Source organism: Schistocerca piceifrons, chromosome 5 (assembly GCF_021461385.2).
Source record: "Schistocerca piceifrons isolate TAMUIC-IGC-003096 chromosome 5, iqSchPice1.1, whole genome shotgun sequence".
In the NCBI taxonomy this organism is placed as follows: Eukaryota; Metazoa; Arthropoda; class Insecta; order Orthoptera; family Acrididae; genus Schistocerca; species Schistocerca piceifrons.
In genome coordinates this window covers 709,448,656-709,468,894 of record NC_060142.1, presented here as the reverse complement: position 1 = coordinate 709,468,894, position 20,239 = coordinate 709,448,656, and the positions used below count along the sequence as shown (strand labels likewise).

General features: G+C 43.0%; 1 protein-coding gene across 1 annotated transcript in view; it reads left to right on the top strand.

The window, feature by feature from the left end:
• Positions 1–20,239, top strand: part of LOC124799215 (laminin subunit alpha-1-like) — a 101,774-nt gene that overhangs the window by 26,499 nt on the left and 55,036 nt on the right. Inside the window, exon 5 of the mRNA XM_047262750.1 lies at positions 17,104–17,256. Coding sequence (XP_047118706.1) covers positions 17,104–17,256 — 153 coding nt within the window. The remainder of the gene's footprint in view (positions 1–17,103; positions 17,257–20,239) is intronic.

Below are 20,239 nucleotides of genomic sequence, written 5' to 3'. Positions count from 1 at the left end.
CTGAACAATGAATCCCGTCTGTCGATCGTAGTAATTTCATTGTCACCTCAATGCACTACTGGCCATTAAAATTGCTACACCACGAAGATGACGTGCTACAGACGAGAAATTTAACCGACAGGAAGAAGATGCTGTGATATGCAAATGATTAGCTTTTCTGAGCATTTACACAAGGCTGGCGCCGGTGGCGACACCTACAACGTGCTGACATGAGGAAAGTTTCCAACCGATTTCTCATACACAAACAGCAGTTGACCGGCGTTGCCTGGTGAAACGTTGTTGTGATGCCTCGTGTAAGGAGGAGAAATGCGTACCATCACGTTTCAGACTTTGATAAAGGTCGGATTGTAGCCTATCGCGATTGCGGTTTATCGTATCGCGACATTGCTGCTCGCGTTGGTCGAGATCCAATGACTGTTAGCAGAATATGGAATCGATGGGTTCAGGAGGGTAATACGGAACGCCGTACTGGATCCCAACGGCCTCGTATCACTAGTAGTCGAGATGACAGGCATCTTATCCGCATGGCTGTAACGGATCGTGCAGCCACTTCCCGATCCCCGAGTCAACAGATGGGGACGATTGCAAGACAACAACCATCTGCACAAACAGTTCGACGACGTTTGCAGCAGCATGGACTATCAGCTCGGAGACCATGGCTGCGGTTACCCTTGATGCTGCATCACAGACAGGAGCGCCTGCGATGGTGTACTCAACGACAAACCTGGACGCACGAATGACAAAACGTCATTTTTTCAGATGAATCCAACATGATGGCCGCATCCGTGTTTGGCGACATCGCGGTGAACGCACATTGGAAGCGTGTATTCGTCATCGCCATACTGGCGTGTCACTCGGCGTGATGGTATGGGGTGCCATTGGTTACACGTCTCGGTCACTTCTTGTTCGCATTGACGGCACTTTAAACAGTGGACGTTACATTTCAGATGTGTTACCCTTCATTCGATCCCTGCGAAACCTTACATTTCAGCAGGATAGTGCACGACCGCATGTTGCAGGTCCTGTACGGGCTTTTCTGGATAGAGAAAATGTTCGACTGCTGCCCTGGCCAGCACATTCTCCAGATCTCTCACCAATTGAAAACGTCTGGTCAATGGTGGCCGAGCAACTGGCTCGTCACAATACGCCTGTGACTACTTTTGATGAACTGTGGTATCGTGTTGAAGCTGCATGGGCAGCTGTACCTGTACACGCCATCCAAGCTCTGTCTGACTCAATGCCCAGGCGTATGAAGGCCGTTATTACGGCCAGAGGTGGTTGTTCTGGGTACTGATTTCTCAGGATCTCTGCACCCAAACTGCGTGAAATTGTAATCACATGTCAGTTCTAGTATAATATATTTGTCCAATGAATACCCGTTTATCATCTGCATTTCTTCTTGGTGAAGCAATTTTAATGGGCAGTAGTGTATCCAAATTCTTTCTGCATCATATTGCAATGTAGTTTACTAGCGAAGATGGAGTACCCATCACTTGTGCGACCCGATAATTTGAGGATACTTATCCCTCTCTTCTGTCATTCTCATTCATGTTTAAATGCTTGTGACGATAGAACGCTATATACATCTTTTTGTGCAAACACCCATTGGACCTCTGAACGTCCTTCATACCACGGACAAATATAGGAGAGATTTGTGTCGGCCGAAAACTACTGCAGCGCAATAGTAAATGAAGCATCGTGCAGTTCCGGGTAGTTACGAGAAGGACCGAGGAAAGGCGGTACAGGCTGCGCCTTGGCACACCATGCACTCGGGAAGTTTGGCACGCCATGGCCAGCGCTCAGCTCTTACGTTAGCCATGATGGACATCACTTGCGGGGGTTTAGTGATCATGACACGCAACTTGTTGCCAAATGTTTGCCTGTGATCATCATTGTGCATAATTAAAATCATTTTCTTCAATGTAGGACAGTAGTTCCGAATATGTAGCATCTTGGTTCTCAATAATGCCGGTTGCTGTATATGCCCGATCATCTATAGAGTGACATTTTGCTTAGTAAAAAATGGTTCAAATGGCTCTCAGCACTATGGGACTTAACTTCAGAGGTCATCAGTACCCTAACTAACCTAAGGACATCACACACATCCATGCCCGAGGTAGGATTCGAACCTGCGACCGTAGCGGTAGACTGTAGTGCCTAGAAGCGCTCGGCCTTTGCTTAGTAATTGGGTATCGTGCTCTGTAAGCCCGCATCACTTCCCAAACGTTCAGACAGCATACGTTTGTCCTATCGGTGATGGCTAGTCGGTGGTTAAGAATAATCCACATGTTCTGCACTACTCCACAAAATTGGGCTGACTTAGATTCTGCGCAGTTTTTCGTTCGCAAGTGAATCCGTGAGAGCGGGAATATTTGGTGAATATTTTGCCATAGTACCGTCCAGTTCACTTCTGGTTCCCTTTCTTCATTGGCGTTTCCGGGTGCAGTCTTTGTCATGATCTTGTATATCGTTTAGTTGAGGTGTTTGATACACTGGCACGTGCATAACTAAATTGGAGAAAGTAATTCTGGATGTGGTGGTATTCAGGGGACGTCGTCACGAAGTGTACTGGTGGCACTAGGCTCGTCGGTATTGTGCCGGTTAAAAGATTGCGAAGAAGGAATGTGCCCTGATGCTGTATTTCTTCTGTCGTGTAATTGATGAGGAGCGATTGCGCGTGGGTCTGCAAGGCTTATTATCCGAGGCATTCCAATAAGGGAGTGGAGTGAGTGCTGTGAATTTTAAATTGAAGATGTTATCACGGAGAAGAACCCAGCTGAACGCCCACTGAATATTCGCCGGAAGAACTTCAGGGAGACGCAGTATTTGAGCCTTGTAGTACATTTCCCATGTGACGAATACATGAATTGTTCACACCTTTTCCAGGAGGTTCACGTGTCTGTCACACTGCTGATTTAGAGTGGCCCTGGTGCATTTAAGGATGTTCGCCCCAATTCTTAGTTATCATGTGGCCAGGTACCAGGTGAGTCTGCCAGTAGATGCTGAGAGAACTATGTGAGGTCTGGTTACTTGGCCCACATCACCTCAGGTGCTTCACTGAAGCTCCCTTCCCTAAGGAAAGTACGATTGATTTCTGCTGTTGATCTGAGTCTCGGACGCCTTCGCTTAGATTTTAATTACATCTTCCAGGGAGGCCAGGCCTTGTTGTGAAGGTGGATACGTCACCTGCATTTTCTGTGCAGCAGATCCCCGTGTTCTGAAATACTAATCCTAAGTCTGCTGTCAGTGAGATGCAGCAGTGGTTCAACGGCTGTGGCATATGGGACTGCTGATAGCAGGCATCCTTGGCGGACAGAATAACCAATGTGGAGTGGTTTTGTCAGATGACCATTCATTAAAATCCGAGAGGAAGCATCTGATAATATGCCGTGGAGGACAGTCTTGATACAGCCACAGGTCATCCTCTTCATCACTTCTGTTGCGAGCTCATGGCTCACATGGTCAAACAAATTTGAAAAGTCTAAAAACACAATTGCTTTTTCAGTTCGATGCGCTTCTGTGGGGCATATCAGGCCCTGTAGTCCGCATGCTGGGGCGGCACAAAGTTAATAGCTGCCTGAAGTCTTCACCAAGAGTGATTCCATACGAATCTTGGCCGCATGTGTAATGATTTTTAATTCTGCATTAAGCAGTGTGACAGGACAGAGGTTGCACACATGTATGCTCCAACCTTTTTTCCGGAGAAGAACTATTTCACTTCTTTCAGCTGGTCGAGTAGCACTGCACGTCTCCACACATCAGTAGCCACAGGTTGAAGGAAGTCTTGGAGGATGTTCCAGTAGTATCAGTAAATTTCTGTGCAGAGGGCATTAGGCCAGGGTAACTCTCCATTAGCTGCACAGGCAGTTGCTTCCTCAATTTCATAGACTGTGAATGGGGCTTACAGAGGTACTGTAACTGCGTCTTGCAGGTGTGCGTGGACGGTTCTGAGTGCTGTGTGACAAGCATGGACGCAGTCCATAAACCCCCTCTGGGTATTTACTCATTGTCCCGAGTCGTTAACAGCTTCGGGGATTATATGAGCATTTCGTAGGCGTGCAAGGAACAAAACATCGAACAGTGATAACCTATCTTCGGTCGCGAAGTCCTTTGGCCGAGACTGAACAGAGACTCCAGAGAACTGCTTATGCCCTGTCAGTGATTTTAGCTTCAAAATACTTCGGCTTGGCATATGTCACAGTGTCTAGGACAGTAGTTATTTGGTACAGGTCCCTGATGCATCGATAGTAAAAATTTATGCTCGATCTTCGCCAGAAGCATTTACGTGTGGTATAGTGTTTCCCTATAGACTGAAGCCACTGCCAGGCACTTAAGTGTGAATTGCAGAGTAACCATGTAGATGTATATGTAGATAATCAACCACGTCAGAGTGTTGGGATAGGGATGCCTACATAAAAGAATATGCTCCCATTTGAGTATTACTTCAGTTTTAAGCTTGGGGTCCTGCAGGAAGCTAGTAACCAGCTTAAAGTAGCCAAAATTATAAGAGATCTGTTGACATTTAAGATTTACAAAACACGAGTTGGCACAGTGGTAATAAAAACTGACTGGTACTATATCATCACTTGTGACATGTGGTTACAGAGCAGAAGACATGTATATCCTATTCAGTCTGCTTGCTGCACAGTGTGAAAGATCTGTAAATACAACACGGGACCTGTGTCTCTTCCTAAGGGTCAGCAAAGTGAAGACCAGTGACTATATTTTCCAGTTTGTGATACTTATTGAAGTTTGGCATCTGTTCCTTAGAATGGAGGATGCAGCTAATGTTTCCTGCAGTGAGTAGCAGACCATTGTTTGTGCCTATAAGACTGGCTAGGTCTTCAAAAATAAATAAATAAAAAGGAAAATGCTTATATCATTTGATTAACCCTCTGGGTGCATAGAGGTTTATTACCTGTATTCCGTTGATTGTACCAGATACTTCAACCGCCAAGAAGACGCTGGACATTTGCAAAGGGAATGCCATCACACATCAGAACTGTGATGCCATTAGAATCTTCACTAATCACGTTAAAAATGGCCGTATAACCTGCAGCAACAATATGAGCAGTGGTAACTTCCTGAGAAAGAGCACTATCTACCAAAAGTACTAACAGAGGGTCTGCAAAAGCACCGATCTTATCGCCACAAGTGATTCAATTAATATTTATCGTAGTGATACTATAAGTTTTGTGCTGCATCAGGAGATTGTAGATGTACTGCAGCATCAGGTGGCATTCCCATTTCGACTTCCAACCACAACAGCCCAAACAACTAACCCCAAAAAAGGTTGAATAGGGGAAAATTGTTTAGTTACCAATTTTGTACAGTGCTAGGAGGTAGTGCCATTAACAACACTAAAAATCCCCACCAGTGGGGTGTGAGTGCGGGGGTGGTGATTCTTAGGCATACTCTATGGTAGATGTAGCATTCCTCTGGGAAAGGCAACTTCCGCCACCACGAACGTTGCTCAGTTTTCAGTTTGCAGACTATATCTTCCAAGCATTTTAGCGCACTGGACTCACATTCAGGAGGACGACGGTTCAATCCCGCGTCCGGCCATCCCGATTTAGGTTTTCTGTGATTTCCCTAAATCGCTCCAGGCAAATGCCGGGATGGTTCCTCTGATGAAAGGGCACGGCCGGCTTCCTTCCCCATCCTTCCCTAATCCGACGAGACCGATGACCTCGCAGTTTGGTCTCTTCCCCCAAACAACCCAACCAACCCCCTCCAAGCATTTCCTGTCCAGTTGTCTTTTGTAAGTAGACAAAATAACTTGACTGAGCTCATATTCAGTTTACTGAATGAGTACTTATTTGCAGTTGTTAAATCAGATATTATGTAAAAAGATAAAACAGCTGTAGCTTTTAACTGTCTACTATACTGAATAGCCTGTCCCAAGTGTAACATGCTGTCAATATGTATTCAACAAAGACGATTTCACTGTCCCTGGCTGGAATACTTCCCATAGTAGGAGGGGTACGTCAGCATTAGCTCTCTCAACATCTGGAGTGGTCCACAGGCTTAAATTGTTTCCTTCTGCAAAAGAAGTAGATCACCAGAGTACTATACAACTTAAGATATTTCAACACAAGTGAAGCAACACATTACCACAGATTACTGTTCTAGACTTGAACATAACCAGCCCCATTCCACAAGACATATTCACATCCCTCGTAGGAGACACACTGTGGACGTGTGGTAAATGGCTCCACTCAGTGCAGCCCACTCTACAAGTGCCAGAAATTCCTGAAAGGAAGTGGTTCTTACAGTCTACCAGTAACACAGTTAACAGAGAGTGAAGTGCAGTAACTTTATGGTCATCCATTAATTCTCCACCAAGCGACTACAGCACAATTTGCAAAACTGAGTTATATACGAGGGGCATTCGACGAGTAATGCAACACAGTTTTTTTCTTAGTCAATTTCAGTTGAAAAAAGGTGGAATTTGTTTGGGATGTAATGAAATATTGCTGCTTCAGCCCCACGTTCTGATACGTGGCTGCACTATACGTAGCCTACAAAACGCCGTCTGTAATGGAGGTGCATTCCAAACAGAGAGCTGTCATTGAGTTTCTTGTGGCAGAAAAACAGAGCACCGCAGATATTCGTAGGCATTTGCCGAATGTCTAAGGAGACCTGGAAGAGAACAAAAACACGGTGAGTTGTCGGATGAGATGTCTGTCATCATCGCAACGAGGTCGAGCGAACGTGTCTGATCTCCCTCGTGCTGGCCGGCCACACACAGCTGTGATTCCTTCAATGTTGGAATGTGCGGACACTCTCATTCGAGGTGATCACTGCTCGACTGGACATCTCTGTCGGTAGTGCTGACATACTCATCCGTCAGTTGGGGTACTCAGAGGTGTGTGCTCACTGGATTCCTTGCCGCCTAACAGAAGACCGTAAAGAGTGGCAGAGGACATCTGTGCAGAATTGCTTGCTTATTATGAGGCTGATCGTGACAGTTTTTTGTCAGTGCCATCACAGGTGACGAAATGGGTTCATCACTTCAAACCGAAAACAAAACGGTAGTGTATCGAATGGTGCCACACCACCTCGAGCCACACCCTCAGCTGGTAAAGTCACGGTGACAGTCTTATGGGACAGTGAAGGCATTATTCTGTTTGATGTCCTCCCTTATCGTGCAACAACCAACTCTGAAGTATACTGTGCTACCCTCAGGAAATAGAAGAAGCAACTTCAGCATGTTCATCTCTACAAAAATGCAAACAAGCTTTTCCTTCTCCGTGACAACACGAGGCCTCACGCAAGTTTGCACACTCGAGAGGAACTCACGGAATTTCGTTGGACTGTTCTTCTTCATTCACCGTGAAGCCAGGATCTCACACCTTTGGACTTCCATCTGTTTGGCTCAAAGAAGGATGCCCTCTGTGAGAAACAGTATGTGGACGATGGGGAGATTATTGATGCAGCAAGATGTTGGCTCCGACACTGAGCAGTAGGGCGGTACCGTGCAGGCATAAAGGTCCTCCCAGTAAGGTGTCATAAGGGCATCACATTGAAAAGAAAATATGTTGCAAAATTGGGTTTTGAAGCCAAAAGTGTGGGAAATAATATTGTGTACTGAAATACTGAATAAAATCAGAAAAATGCTGCATTACTTATTGAGTGCCCCTCATATGTATTCGTGACTCTTAAATGATACGAATCTATGCAGTACACTGATTTTATTAAGACTTACTATTTGCCTGTTAAATCTCACACACAAAACTGTGAATTTTTTTCTGAATATGACATCTACAAAAAACGAGTTTTGCCCAATGTGAACATCTATTGCTTGTGGTAGATGTTTATTGGGAGTTCTGACAAAGTAGCTCACTACTTTCCATCAGGAGCCACAGTTGCAGGCCACCTGATATGGTACTTGATACTGTTAGAAAGGAACTGAGAAAACTTGAAACAAGAACACTACCACCACTCTATGATGAGTTTCTGAGCCATCATGGAGGAGGGTGTCTTTCCTGGAAGAACACTACATGCATTATGGGACGACAAGAATCAATTTCTGTTCTAGCAGTGTACAACAGTGTGTAGAGATCTATTAAGGTTCTGTTCATATGTAGTTCTTGCATTAGTATTATTAGTAACTCAAATCTGTATTCCATGTAGTGTTCATGCACTTTGTGGAACATAAACATGACATGGGCCAGCCTGTAAACTGTGTCACCAGTGATTCATAAGGAATGCTACAAAGGGCTGGTATAACTTTGTGAAACACCCTGTAATTGTTTCTTGTGGCACAGTGGGGTAGACAGAGTAGAGAATCACCTTCTCACTCTTCAGAGAGAAGTACATGACCACATTCCAGCAATGAACCTCCCCTCATGCTTCTACCCTCCACCCCTATCCCCCTCACCATTTATCCAGCAATACGGTTCTGCTGCATGCAGGGGACAGAAAAAATTAATATGATCCTTTTTTATTGGAAATCTAATGCCATTTAATTTTGTACTGGGAAACACTACTGCTAAAAGCACAATTTTTAGTTATTCAAGAAAAGCATAAAAAAGTGACTTTCAGTACTCCTCCCCCCAACCCCATGCTCACACCTCACTGGTGTTGTTTGACAGTCTCTCCCACCACTGTACAAAAATTTGTTACTAAACAATTTTTTCCTTGAATTTTCCTTTATTGACTGGACCGCAAGCACAATGTTTCAGATGCTGCAGCTGGTTCCATAGCTGTAGCACCAGCAGTGACATCAGGTGTAGGTTCTAAAGTGGCTGCATCTCCCTTAATGGATGCAGCCACTTTCAATACAGCTGGCATTAGTTGTTTAGCTTTGTTCTGTGCCCCTGAATGTGCCACTTGAATTTTTTTTCTTATTGGGTATCAGATCTAGTGTGACTCCCTTCCCTTTGCCTTTTGCGTTCTAGTTATATTGCTTTTCAGGCTGCATTTTGCCAATGCAGTATATATAACCAGGTGACAGTGAGTGCAAAAATGACAGGATGTCATTATTTACATTTTACAACCTGAGTGACACTATTTGTTTCAACAGGAACTGTGATGCCAGAATGAGTGGCAGATGTAATCAATGCAGCATTGAGCAGGGCCTGGGGTGCAGCCATCCCTCCCATCACTATATCTTCCTCTGAGTCGCTATTATGGTCCTCAGTAAGACACAGTCCAGCTGCTGGCTCAGGCTGCAGAGCGACAGCAGTGGGGTTTGTGTCAGTGACTGTGGCAGCTATGTACAACAAAACATTGCACCCAGAAACAGCAGCATAGCTGTTCACCTTCTGGAGCAGCGTCTGGCTCATCACGGACAAGTTGCACCAGGGGGTGCTTACTTCAATTGGTCCACAAGGAGAGGTGAGGTACTGGCAGAAGTATAGTAGCTGTGATGGGGAATAGTGAATTCTTCTTGGATAGCTAGTTGGTAGAGGATCTCCTATGAAAGGCAAAGGCTCCAGGTTCAAGTACTTGTCTCCCACACAGTTTTGATTTGTCATGAAGTTTTAAAAATGTAATTTGTTTGTTTTTCTCTAAGTGTGTGTCTAATAAAATTTAGATTCTCTTCTAAACTGTAATGACACAAACATTACTGAACAACAGATTTAATTATCTACTGATTAAAACATGTTTGTAGACTCAAAAGAAAAGGTATCATTTGATGCTCTATTCACATTGAGATCATTACAAAGCACTAGTTCCACTTCATGAGGCTACAATTAAAGAAAATACGTTTCCCACAGTGAAAGGATGCAAGTTCTTTCAGTAAAGAAATGAGCAAAAGAACACTACTGTGAGTTACCAATCTAGGTTAGGGCAGCTGTTTGGGCAGTTATTAGTGTATGTGAATAATGTCACCTGTTAGCATTGACTGGATTTCATGTCAAAATATAGATGCCTCTTTGGAACCCATGGTACACAATAAATGAGTGAGTGAGAACGGAGTAGCCAATAGCTGCACAGTACATATAGTGGGCAGATTGATGGACTAGGCAGTTACTTAGATCTTCCTAAGAGCTGCATGATAATGATATTTTTATAAGCTAGAGAGTGTTACTATGGTCATCTATTCATCATCCACAATTATTTCACCCTTTTAATTAAGATTTAAATCACAAGTGAGCTGACTCAGTGTTTGGAAGTAGGCAAAAAGAAGTAGGGGTCAATGTACAGAACAGTTTAAAAAAATTGGATATACTTACTGTACCATGTGAGTACATCTACCAATCTGTTGTGCAAATTAGGAATAAACATTACAATTCTATACAAGAAAAAACAAACAGAAAACTCAAAACAGCATTTTACATCAAGGAATAAAATTGTATAACAAACTGCCTAAGGACATGAAAAAGATTACTAAAATACATCTGTTCAAAAGACAGCTAAGACACTCTTCCTAAGTAATGCACACTATCCAATTAAAGATTACTTATAGAACTCAGACTAATAGTTAATAATAAAAGGAGGCTACTGCTACACCCTGTTACCTTGCAATATATGGTCACAATGTAATGCTTTTACAAGAAAATCACGAGTCAGAATCTATGGTGCACGATAGTAATGTCTCGTCCTCCTGAACTCAACATCTCATTCAGCATGGGAGGATGCTGACTTAGTTTTTCAGGCAGACTGGGGAGGGCAAGAAGATATGCATATGGCTTAGTTACATGTCTACAGAACTGGAACCAGTACCCTGAGCAGATTGGAGGGAGTGCAAGGGGCGTAGCAGAATGTTCACGGTCCAGAAGTCACTTGCAGGTGCCACTAATGTGTGCAGTGATGTAAATTTATGTTTTCAAACAATGGAAAATCCAGGATGAAATGTAACAATATTGTGGAAAGGGAAGTTGCCACTCACCATATAACAGGGATGCTGAGTCACAGATAGGCACAACAAAAAGACTGTCACAAATATAGCTTTCGGCCAGAAGGCCTTCGTCAGAATTAGATGGCAAATGCACATATGCGCACTCACGCAAACGCAACTCACACACACGACAGCAGTCTCGAGCAACTGACACCACACTGCAAGCAGCAGTGATGGGAGTGGTGACTGGGTGGGGGTAAAGAGGAGAGTGGGGTGGGAAAGGGGAAGGAATAGTAGAGTAGGTATGGCGGACAGTGACACGCTGTTGGTGAGTGTGGAAGGATGAAGTGGAAAGAGGGTAGGGTGGCTATGTGCAGTCAGGAGGTTACACAGAGGGAGTGGAGAGGTGGGGAGAGAAGTAAAAAGACTGCCTGAGATGGAGGAATGAGGGCTGTGTAGTGCTGGAATGGGAACAGATAAGGGGAAGGATGGGAGAGGACAATGACTAATGAAGGCTGAGGCCGGGGGGGGGGGGGGGGGGGAGGTTATGGGAAAGTAGGATATATTGCAGGGAAAGTTCTCACCTGCACAATTCAGAAAAGCTGGTGTTGGTGGGAAGGCTCCAAATGGCACAGGGTGTGAAGCAGTCACTGAAATGGAGGATGTCATGTTGGGAATCGTGCTCAGCAACAGGGTGGTCCACTTGTTTCTTGGCCACAGTTTGTCGGTGGCCATTCATGCGGGCAGAAAGCTTGTCGGTTGTCATAACCACAGAGAATGCAGCACAGTGGTTGCAGCTTAGCTTGTAGATCACATAACTGGTATCACAGGTAGTCCTGCCTTTGATGGGATATGTGATATTTGTGACCGGACTGAGAAGTTGGTGGTGGGAGAATGCGTACAACAGATCTTGCATCTAGGTCGGGTATGGGGTATGAGCCTTGAGGTAAGGGGTTGGGAGCAGGGATTGTGTAGGTTTGGTGGGTGGCGGAATACCACTGTGGGAGTGGTGGGAAGGATAGTGCACAGGACATTTCTCATTTCAGGGCATGATGAGAGGTAGTTGAAACCCTGGAAGAGAATGTAATTCAGCTGCTCCAGTCCCGGGTGGCATTGAGTTATCAGGGGAATGCTCCTCCGTGAACGGATGATCAGACTTTGTAACGTGGTGGGACACTGGAAAGATAAGGCACAGGAGATTTGTTTGTGTACAAGGTTAGGAGAATAATGGGAAGACTTCAGTGAGACCCTCAGTATATTTCGAGAGGGACCGCCTGTGACTGCAGATGCGACAACTGTGGGTAGCTAGGCTGTATGGAAGGGACTCTATGGTATGGAATGGGTGGCAGCTGTCAAAGTGGAGGTATTGTTGGTGGTTAGTAGGTTTGATATGGACAGAGGTATTGATGGAGCCACCTTTGAGGTGAAGGTCAACATCTAGGAAGGTAGCTTGTCGAGTTGAGTAGGACCGGGTGAAGGAATAGGAGGAGAAGTTGTTGAGGTTTTGGAGGAATGTGGATAGGGTGTCCTCACCCTTGATCCAGATCGCAAAAATGTCGTCAACGAATCTGAACCGGGTGAGGGGTTTAGGATTCTGGGTATTTAGGAAAGATTCCTCTAGATGGCACACGAATAGGTTGGCATCGGATGGTGCCACGTGGGTGCCAATAGCCGCTCGCAGATTTGTTTGTAGGTAATGCCTTCAAAGGAGAAGTAATTGTGGGTGAGGATATAGTTGGTCACGGCAACTAGGAAGGAGGTAGTTGATTTGGAATCTGTCGGGCATTGGGAAAGATGGTGTTTGACAGCAGTAAGGCCGTAGTCATTAGGGATGTTAGTGTAAAGAGAGGTGGCATCAACAGTAACAAGCAGGGCACTGTGTTGCAAAGGAACAGGAACTGTGGAGAGTCGGTGGAGGAAATGGTTGGTACCTTTTATATAGGAGGGTAGGTTTTGGAGGCGTTAGTCTACGAGAGCAGAGATTCTCTCAGTGGGGGCACAGTAACCGGCCACAATGGGGCATTCTGGGTGGTTGGGTTTATGGATTTTACGAACCATATTGAAGGTATGAGTATGGGGACTGTTAGGGGCGAGCAGAGAGGTGGACTCTGGGGAGAGGTTCTGTGATGGGCCTAAGGATTTGAGGAGATACTGGAGATCCTGCTGGATTTCTGGAACAGGGTCACCGTGGCAAGGTTTGTAGGGGGATGTGTCTGACAGTTGACAGTCCTTGTACCGCATAATCCTTGGGGTTCAAAACAACAGTGGTGGAGCCTTTATCTACAGGTAGATCAGGATCAGTTTTAAGATGGTGGACTGCAGTTCTTTCTGTGGATGTAAGGTTAGTTTGCATGTTGAGAGATTTGGGGAATGGTGGTGAGGCGAGGTTCGAGTTAAGAAATTCTGGAAAGTTAACAGGGGGTGATTTGGGGGTAGTGGGGGTGGATCACACTTGGATGGAGGAGTGAACTGAGATAGGCAGAGCTCAACATTGATCTTTGGTCGGGTCTGATTGGTAGGGTTGGGGGCAATAAAGTGTTTCCACTGTAGGGACCGGAAGAAGGAGAGATGGTATTATACAAGTCATGCACGATTGAATTTGGGAGTGGGGCAAAAAGTGAGGCCTTTGGAAAGGACTGATATTTCTGTGGGGCTAAGGCTTCTGGAAGAAAGGTTCATAACTGTGTTTCGGGTCTGTTTAGGTTCTGGATTCTGTGTGGTGGTGAGAGGGAGTTTTGGAGGGTGGAGTAAATGTTGTCGGTCTGCGAGACAGAGTTTGTCAGCTATGAGGGGACGTGGAGGAGGTTTGGAGGTCGTTGTAGAGGGGTGGACAGTGGTACTCCAAGGTGGGAATAGGAAGTGAGCAGAGTGGAGAGCTTTTTGAGGTGGCATTGTGCATGTTGCTCTAGTTCCTGGAAGGCAAGAGTTTCCATGTGTGTTATGGGTTCCAGGAATTTGGGATTGCATAGCAGGAGAATTTTGTGGATGGAGAGAAAGTACCGCAAGGAGGTTTCGACTTGGTTGATATGCTTTTCCAGGATTATGTTGGTGAGGGCTAAGGATTGGCAGAGTCTGAATAGGTGGAGGTCATTGTGGAATGAGGGATGACAGCAGGAGATGGGTAAATTCATGGTAAGGCCATTTTGCGGGATTCCATGAGCCAAGCAACAACACAGGAACAATATGTGGGATTGGGTTCTGGCTAGGGATAAGGAAACTGTTCTGTACTGACGCAGATGGAAGGAGCAAGGATCCATACTGGTGGTAAAAATGCAAGAAATTATGTAGGTAATGTAGAATTACATCGAAGAAAATCGCAAGAAACACCCAGTTACATGTGAAAAATCACAAGAAGGAGGCAAAAGGGGGAAACAAGATGAAATCTGCAGGAGTCAACGATAGCGAAAATTTATGTTTTAATTTATAATTATCTGGTGCGGATTGTGTATAAGTCAAATAACATTGTACAATACAGACCAACCGAATGATGTAATGCAGTTCTTACGACACCAGACCCATATTTAGGAGAATGGGTTTTGTTCTGCCCAGCCATCCTGATTTAGGTTTTTGTACTTTTTCCTAAACAATGTTAGACAAATATCAGGATAGTTCTTTCAGCGAGACCATGGTTGAGCACCTGTCATACCCTCATGAAAATGTACTTATATATACTCTGTATATGTATATTTTGAGCTATTTCTATTCATCGTTTTATGTTGACAAATCCTGTATGATTTTGCGACGATTGTTGGGTGAATAAATAAATGAGATCAAATCAAAAGAGCAAGGTTAAGAGCATCCCCTTGCTTAGCGTTGCCCATGAAACAGGAAGACTAGATTTGACACCAAATCCTGAACACCTCTTAATATTAGCAGAAGTTCATGGGAATGTGCACACCAATGAAGGATGAAAGTTTAATTCGCCAACTCCAATTGGCGGTCATGTGTGCACTGAGGAGTGCTTGCTTGTCTAAATGAATGGTGCTTCTGTCTCTTTTCTGGTGAAGCATGTGGCTGAAACTTAATGTGTAAGTGCCTTTTAACTGTGCCTATCTGAAACTTAATGTGTCATCTTTATGATAAGTAGCAATCTTTCTTTAACTTACATTGCAGATATTTCAACCTGGAGTTTCCACTGTTTAATTTAAACAGATATTTGCAGTGTACAGATTTTATCTACGCTACTGCATATCCCAAATGGGTAATTAGAATCAATAGCCACTATTAAATTGGTAGCTGTGACCAAATACATTTAGGCAGCACACCTAAAATGTATTGGAAATATTCTCATAGGATTGTTTCAAGCAGCGGCTTAGGAGTTTATCTGAGATGTTCCATTCCTGTCTTCACACTACTGACAAAGTATTAGATCATGTGCTGTGGAATGTGAGACAATTCTTTGAAGTGAGTTGAGAGCAGGCTTATATGTAACCTAGCACATAGCTCACATTGGGTTACTACAGCTGGCAAAGGCAAACAGTGGAAGGATGAAAGGTAACTATTCACATGCAGTTCAGGTGTTACATATTTAACAATACAGGAAGGTCTGGAAGAATAGTAAGAAAGAGGAAAATTAGACGTAAAACCTGAGACAGCAATAAATAATGGATGAACCTATGTAATAAGATAGAAGGGGGCACTATTACATAGTGCCATCTGCGCCTTGTTACACTACTGTGTTCCTCTTTTGTTATTTGTGCTCCAGTCTCTTTCATTATACATCCATCTCATTCTCTATGTTTTTCTTCTTTTCTTTCCTTTAAGTCCCAGTGACAAAGAGCGTCTATTTTATACAGTGATTCGGCACTACTAAATGGAACAAATTCTAACCGTACATCTTCACCATCACAAAACCATCTGAAAACTGAAAGACAATCATTTGTATTTGATGACTGGGAAGTCCTTTGGAGCTATTCGCTACTGTACTGGAAAGGTTTTCCATCACTGACACTAGTGGTGCCAGTTTTTGATGAGATGTGTGTCACGTGCCTCTCTTCTAATCACTCAGAGTATTTAACATAATGAATAAAAACTGATGTGTAGAGGTACCAAAACTGTATTGCTGGTGTTTATGGTGGAAGCAGAAGAGGATGCCAGAACATATCTTCTTCCTCTCAAAAAGCACTCAACTGACATATTACTATCAGTATTGTATTTGAGTATGAATCACTAAATATGCCATAAAGAATGAGGAATTGCAACTCAAGACTATGTAAATAACTTCTTATTTACAAAGTTAATTTTTTTCTGTGAGTGTTTATTATAAAAAAATGTCTGTACCATACTTACATTTCACATTTACTATACTTCATTACTCACCATGTTAATTCTCAGTGTAATCTTTTTTTAAAAATAATGCACAGCCTGGAATATCATAATTTAAACAGATATTGTCATAAAATAATTATGATATTAGTCTGGAGGACATGCATACGAGAATTATTCTCTGTGCTATAAATACTACCACCACAACATTGCCACATATCTTCTCTCTTAAAAAATCTACTCTTGTTGGGTTTACATGAACTCACAAGTAATGAATGACTCTTATATATTGTGTGTCCCTCATAAGAGCCATCAGGCACATTTTCAACAGATATTTACAATTTTGTTTCAACAATGTGTAGCTGGAATATTCTCAAACAATACTGTGCATCACTTATTTCAAGCGACACCCAGCGTCGACAGAAAATACTGGTTTCTTTCCTGTTACAAACAAAATTATTTTTAATGTGGAATTTTATGTGCCCATTTGATAGAGCAGTCCTAAAATTAGTTTAGTGCAATATTTTTTTCCACACGTATTAACAGGGACAATTAAACACAAAGTATAACCATTACTCCAGCAGTGATGGAGCAGCTCTGCCCCGTGGTGGTAGCAGTCAGTGCAGGATAGGATGGTGCTGCAGCTGCTGGAGTACAGCTTGTTCTTTGTTTTACTGTCCCTGTTATTACATATTTATAAAATGACTGTCACACCATGCTAATATGGGATCACACTATCAGAAGGGCATGTAAAAGTCCTCTTTATAAATAAGTTTGTTTGTAATGCAAAACGGGTGTTTCTCACTGACACTGGGCATTGCATGAAAGAAGTGATGAGCAGTATTTGTTTGGGCTGGCTTTAGGTACACATTCCAAAAACAAAATTGCAAATACCTGCCAAAATGCCAGCAAAATACCTCTGACAACTCACAGGAGGGACGGTCCATATATGTTATAATTTAGAACTTTATTAAGTCATTTATTGAGTCTGTGCATTTTGGCAGTTTATCTTGTATGTAATCTATGTATTTTGTTTCTCTTCATTTTAGGCCCATACTACAGGGAACAACTGTGAGCAGTGTGTAGATGGTTGGTATCGTCCTTCAGGGGTGAGTCCAGATAACCCAAATCCGTGTGTACCGTGTGACTGCAACTCTTCTGGTGCAACAGGAAATTGTGCTAAAGATGACACCAATGGAAAGGTATAGTGGCAATCACAAAATGTTGCAATTTTTTAAAACACTTTTTATCATGCCTCTTCTTCAGTTGATGTCCTTATTTCAAAACTGAAATGTGATGACTGTAATGACTGTTTTAGGATGAGGGTGAATCAAGTATAAACCCAAATTTTTGTTTTAGGCACCCTTTTGTTAATGGAGAGATGCACAATATCTGCTCATTTTTGCTTTTATTTCTAGTGATTGTTCTCCCCACCTAGAACACTGTTGTTCCATTTCTATAGTCAGAACTGCAATGTCAGAGCAAGAGGTACAGTCAGCTGTTGTGAAATGCGTCATGATAAAGTTTAACACTACAGAGAGCTTAAAACGCAACCAAAATATTGAAAAGACTAGATGCACAGTTTGGGGATAACACTGTAAGAAGGGACTCAGGTTTATATATTGTACATACAGGTTTTACGAGGACAAGAAACAGTTTGAGAATGCAGGTCACTGATGACTGACAATCTTGGATTTTGGGAGGTGTTCACAAGTTGTGTGCCTCATCTTCTCAATGTAGATCACAAGCTTCATTGTCTCGAGATATGTAAATGGCTACTGACAAGCTGCCAAACTCAAGCAGAAAATCCTTTGCACTCGATTGTCACCTGTAAAGAAATGTGGGTGCACCATTACACCCTGGAATCGAAAAAAGCTACAGGGACTGAAGTAAAAAGAGCGAATGTGCACCCGTCAAAGAAAAAAACCACCTCTCCGTGTGGAAAATTCTGCAAAAGTCTGTCTTTGACTTTAAAGGAGTTCTTCTCATCAATTTTCACCACAAACATCATACAGTGAACACTGCTGCCAACGTTTGGACCAAACAAAACATGCATATCATCAGAAAAGGCATGCATTTCCAATCCAGGATATGATCATGCATCATGACATCGCTCCATCCCAGACGGCTGCTTGAACTTCACAAAAAATTCAGGAATTGTTCTGAACCACACTAGAAGATCCTCCCTGCCGTCCAGACTCATCACCATATGATTTTCATTACTTTGGAACACTAAAGAAAACAGTCAGAGGACACAGATTTAATGACAATGGCATTGTTAAAGTGTTCGTTGCTGCTGCCACAGGCACATTCATTTTATGGAAATGGGATCAAGAAACTGCCTATCCACTGCAAAAAATGTGTTTCCCATTCAGGAGACTTTATAGAAAAATAAGTTTGTGTGTATGAATCTATATGAAGCTTAAATAAACTTATATGAAAAAATCTGGTTTATTCATATACTTGATTCATCTTTGTTATAATAGAGGGAAACATTCCACGTAGGAAAAATATATCTAAAAACAAAGATGATGTGACTTACCAAATGAAAGTGCTGGCAGGTCGACAGACAAACAAACACAAACATACACACAGAATTCAAGCTTTCGCAACAAACTGTTGCCTCATCAGGAAAGAGGGAAGGAGAGGGAAAGACGAAAGGATGTGGGTTTTAAGGGAGAGGGTAAGGAGTCATTCCAATCCTGGGAGCGGAAAGACTTACCTTAGGGGGAAAAAAGGACGGGTATACACTCGCACACACTGCTCCCGGGATTGGAATGACTCCTTACCCTCTCCCTTAAAACCCACATCCTTTCGTCTTTCCCTCTCCTTCCCTCTTTCCTGATGAGGCAACAGTTTGTTGCGAAAGCTTGAATTCTGTGTGTATGTTGGTGTTTGTTTGTCTGTCGACTTGCCAGCACTTTCATTTGGTAAGTCACATCATCTTTGTTTTTAGATATATTTTTACTACGTGGAATGTTTCCCTCTATTATAACAAAGATGAATCAAGTATATGAATAAACCAGATTTTTTCATATACAGCTATATATGTGTGGATGGATATGTGTGTGTGTGCGAGTGTATACCCGTCTTTTTTTCCCCCTAAGGTAAGTCTTACCGCTCCCGGGATTGGAATGACTCCTTACCCTCTCCCTTAAAACCCACTTCCTTTCGTCTTTCCCTCTCCTTCCCTCTTTCCTGATGAGGCAACAGTTTGTTGCGAAAGCTTGAATTCTGTGAGTATGTTTGTGTTTGTTTGTGTGTCTGTCGACCTGCCAGCACTTTCATTTGGTAAGTCATATCATCTTTGTTTTTAGATATATGATTCATCTTTGTAATTGAATACCTCAATCTTGTAGCCACAGACAAGTAATATGAAATTCTTCCCATTTATCGCCAACAGTAATCTCTCTCTTGATCTTTCAGTAAGATACTGAATACAGTTCTAAGTATTTTCACAGTTACTGACTTTATATCATTGTTTACTGACGGTGATGTTACTGAAAGTAGACAATATATTTTTCCTGCAGATGGATTTGCTATTCAGCTCACAGATATTTATTCCAGGATGATAAACCTGATTTGCAATCTACTGTTGACAACAGAAATCATATACTCAAAAGAAAAAAAAAAAAAGAAAATCATGACATTAATCAAAAGTGCGAAAAAAAAAAGAAAGAAAAGCACTCTCACTCACACATTCAGTCCTGAGTCTTCTATCCTGGATTGAATCCCTAAAAACAGGAAAGAAAAATGGTGGCAGATAAGTGCCATTTGTACAACATATATATTTATTTATGGGTGTTTGTGTATTTGTTCCAGCATAACACTAGGGCTGTCAGAATTGATTCAATCATTGTTCATAGACATAAGACTAACTGTCCGGGGTGGGAGTTGGGATTGGAAGGTGAACAAGGCATGTCAGGCGTAAGCTCAGCACCGTTGATGTCTGATAATGTCTCTGCAGGCGTTAATCTGTTAACAGAGATGGAGTGTTTACTGTTAAGCATAGAGTCAAGTATCTTTTTGCCACTACATAGAGACCAGAACTGGGGGGGGGATAGGGGATAGAGTGGGCCTGATGGTATTGTCATGGACCATGACAAGGGACCACGAGACTAATGCCTTGTGAATGAAAACACGAGGCCTGGAGTGTGGATAGGGAGGAGGAAATGTGCAGCAGGT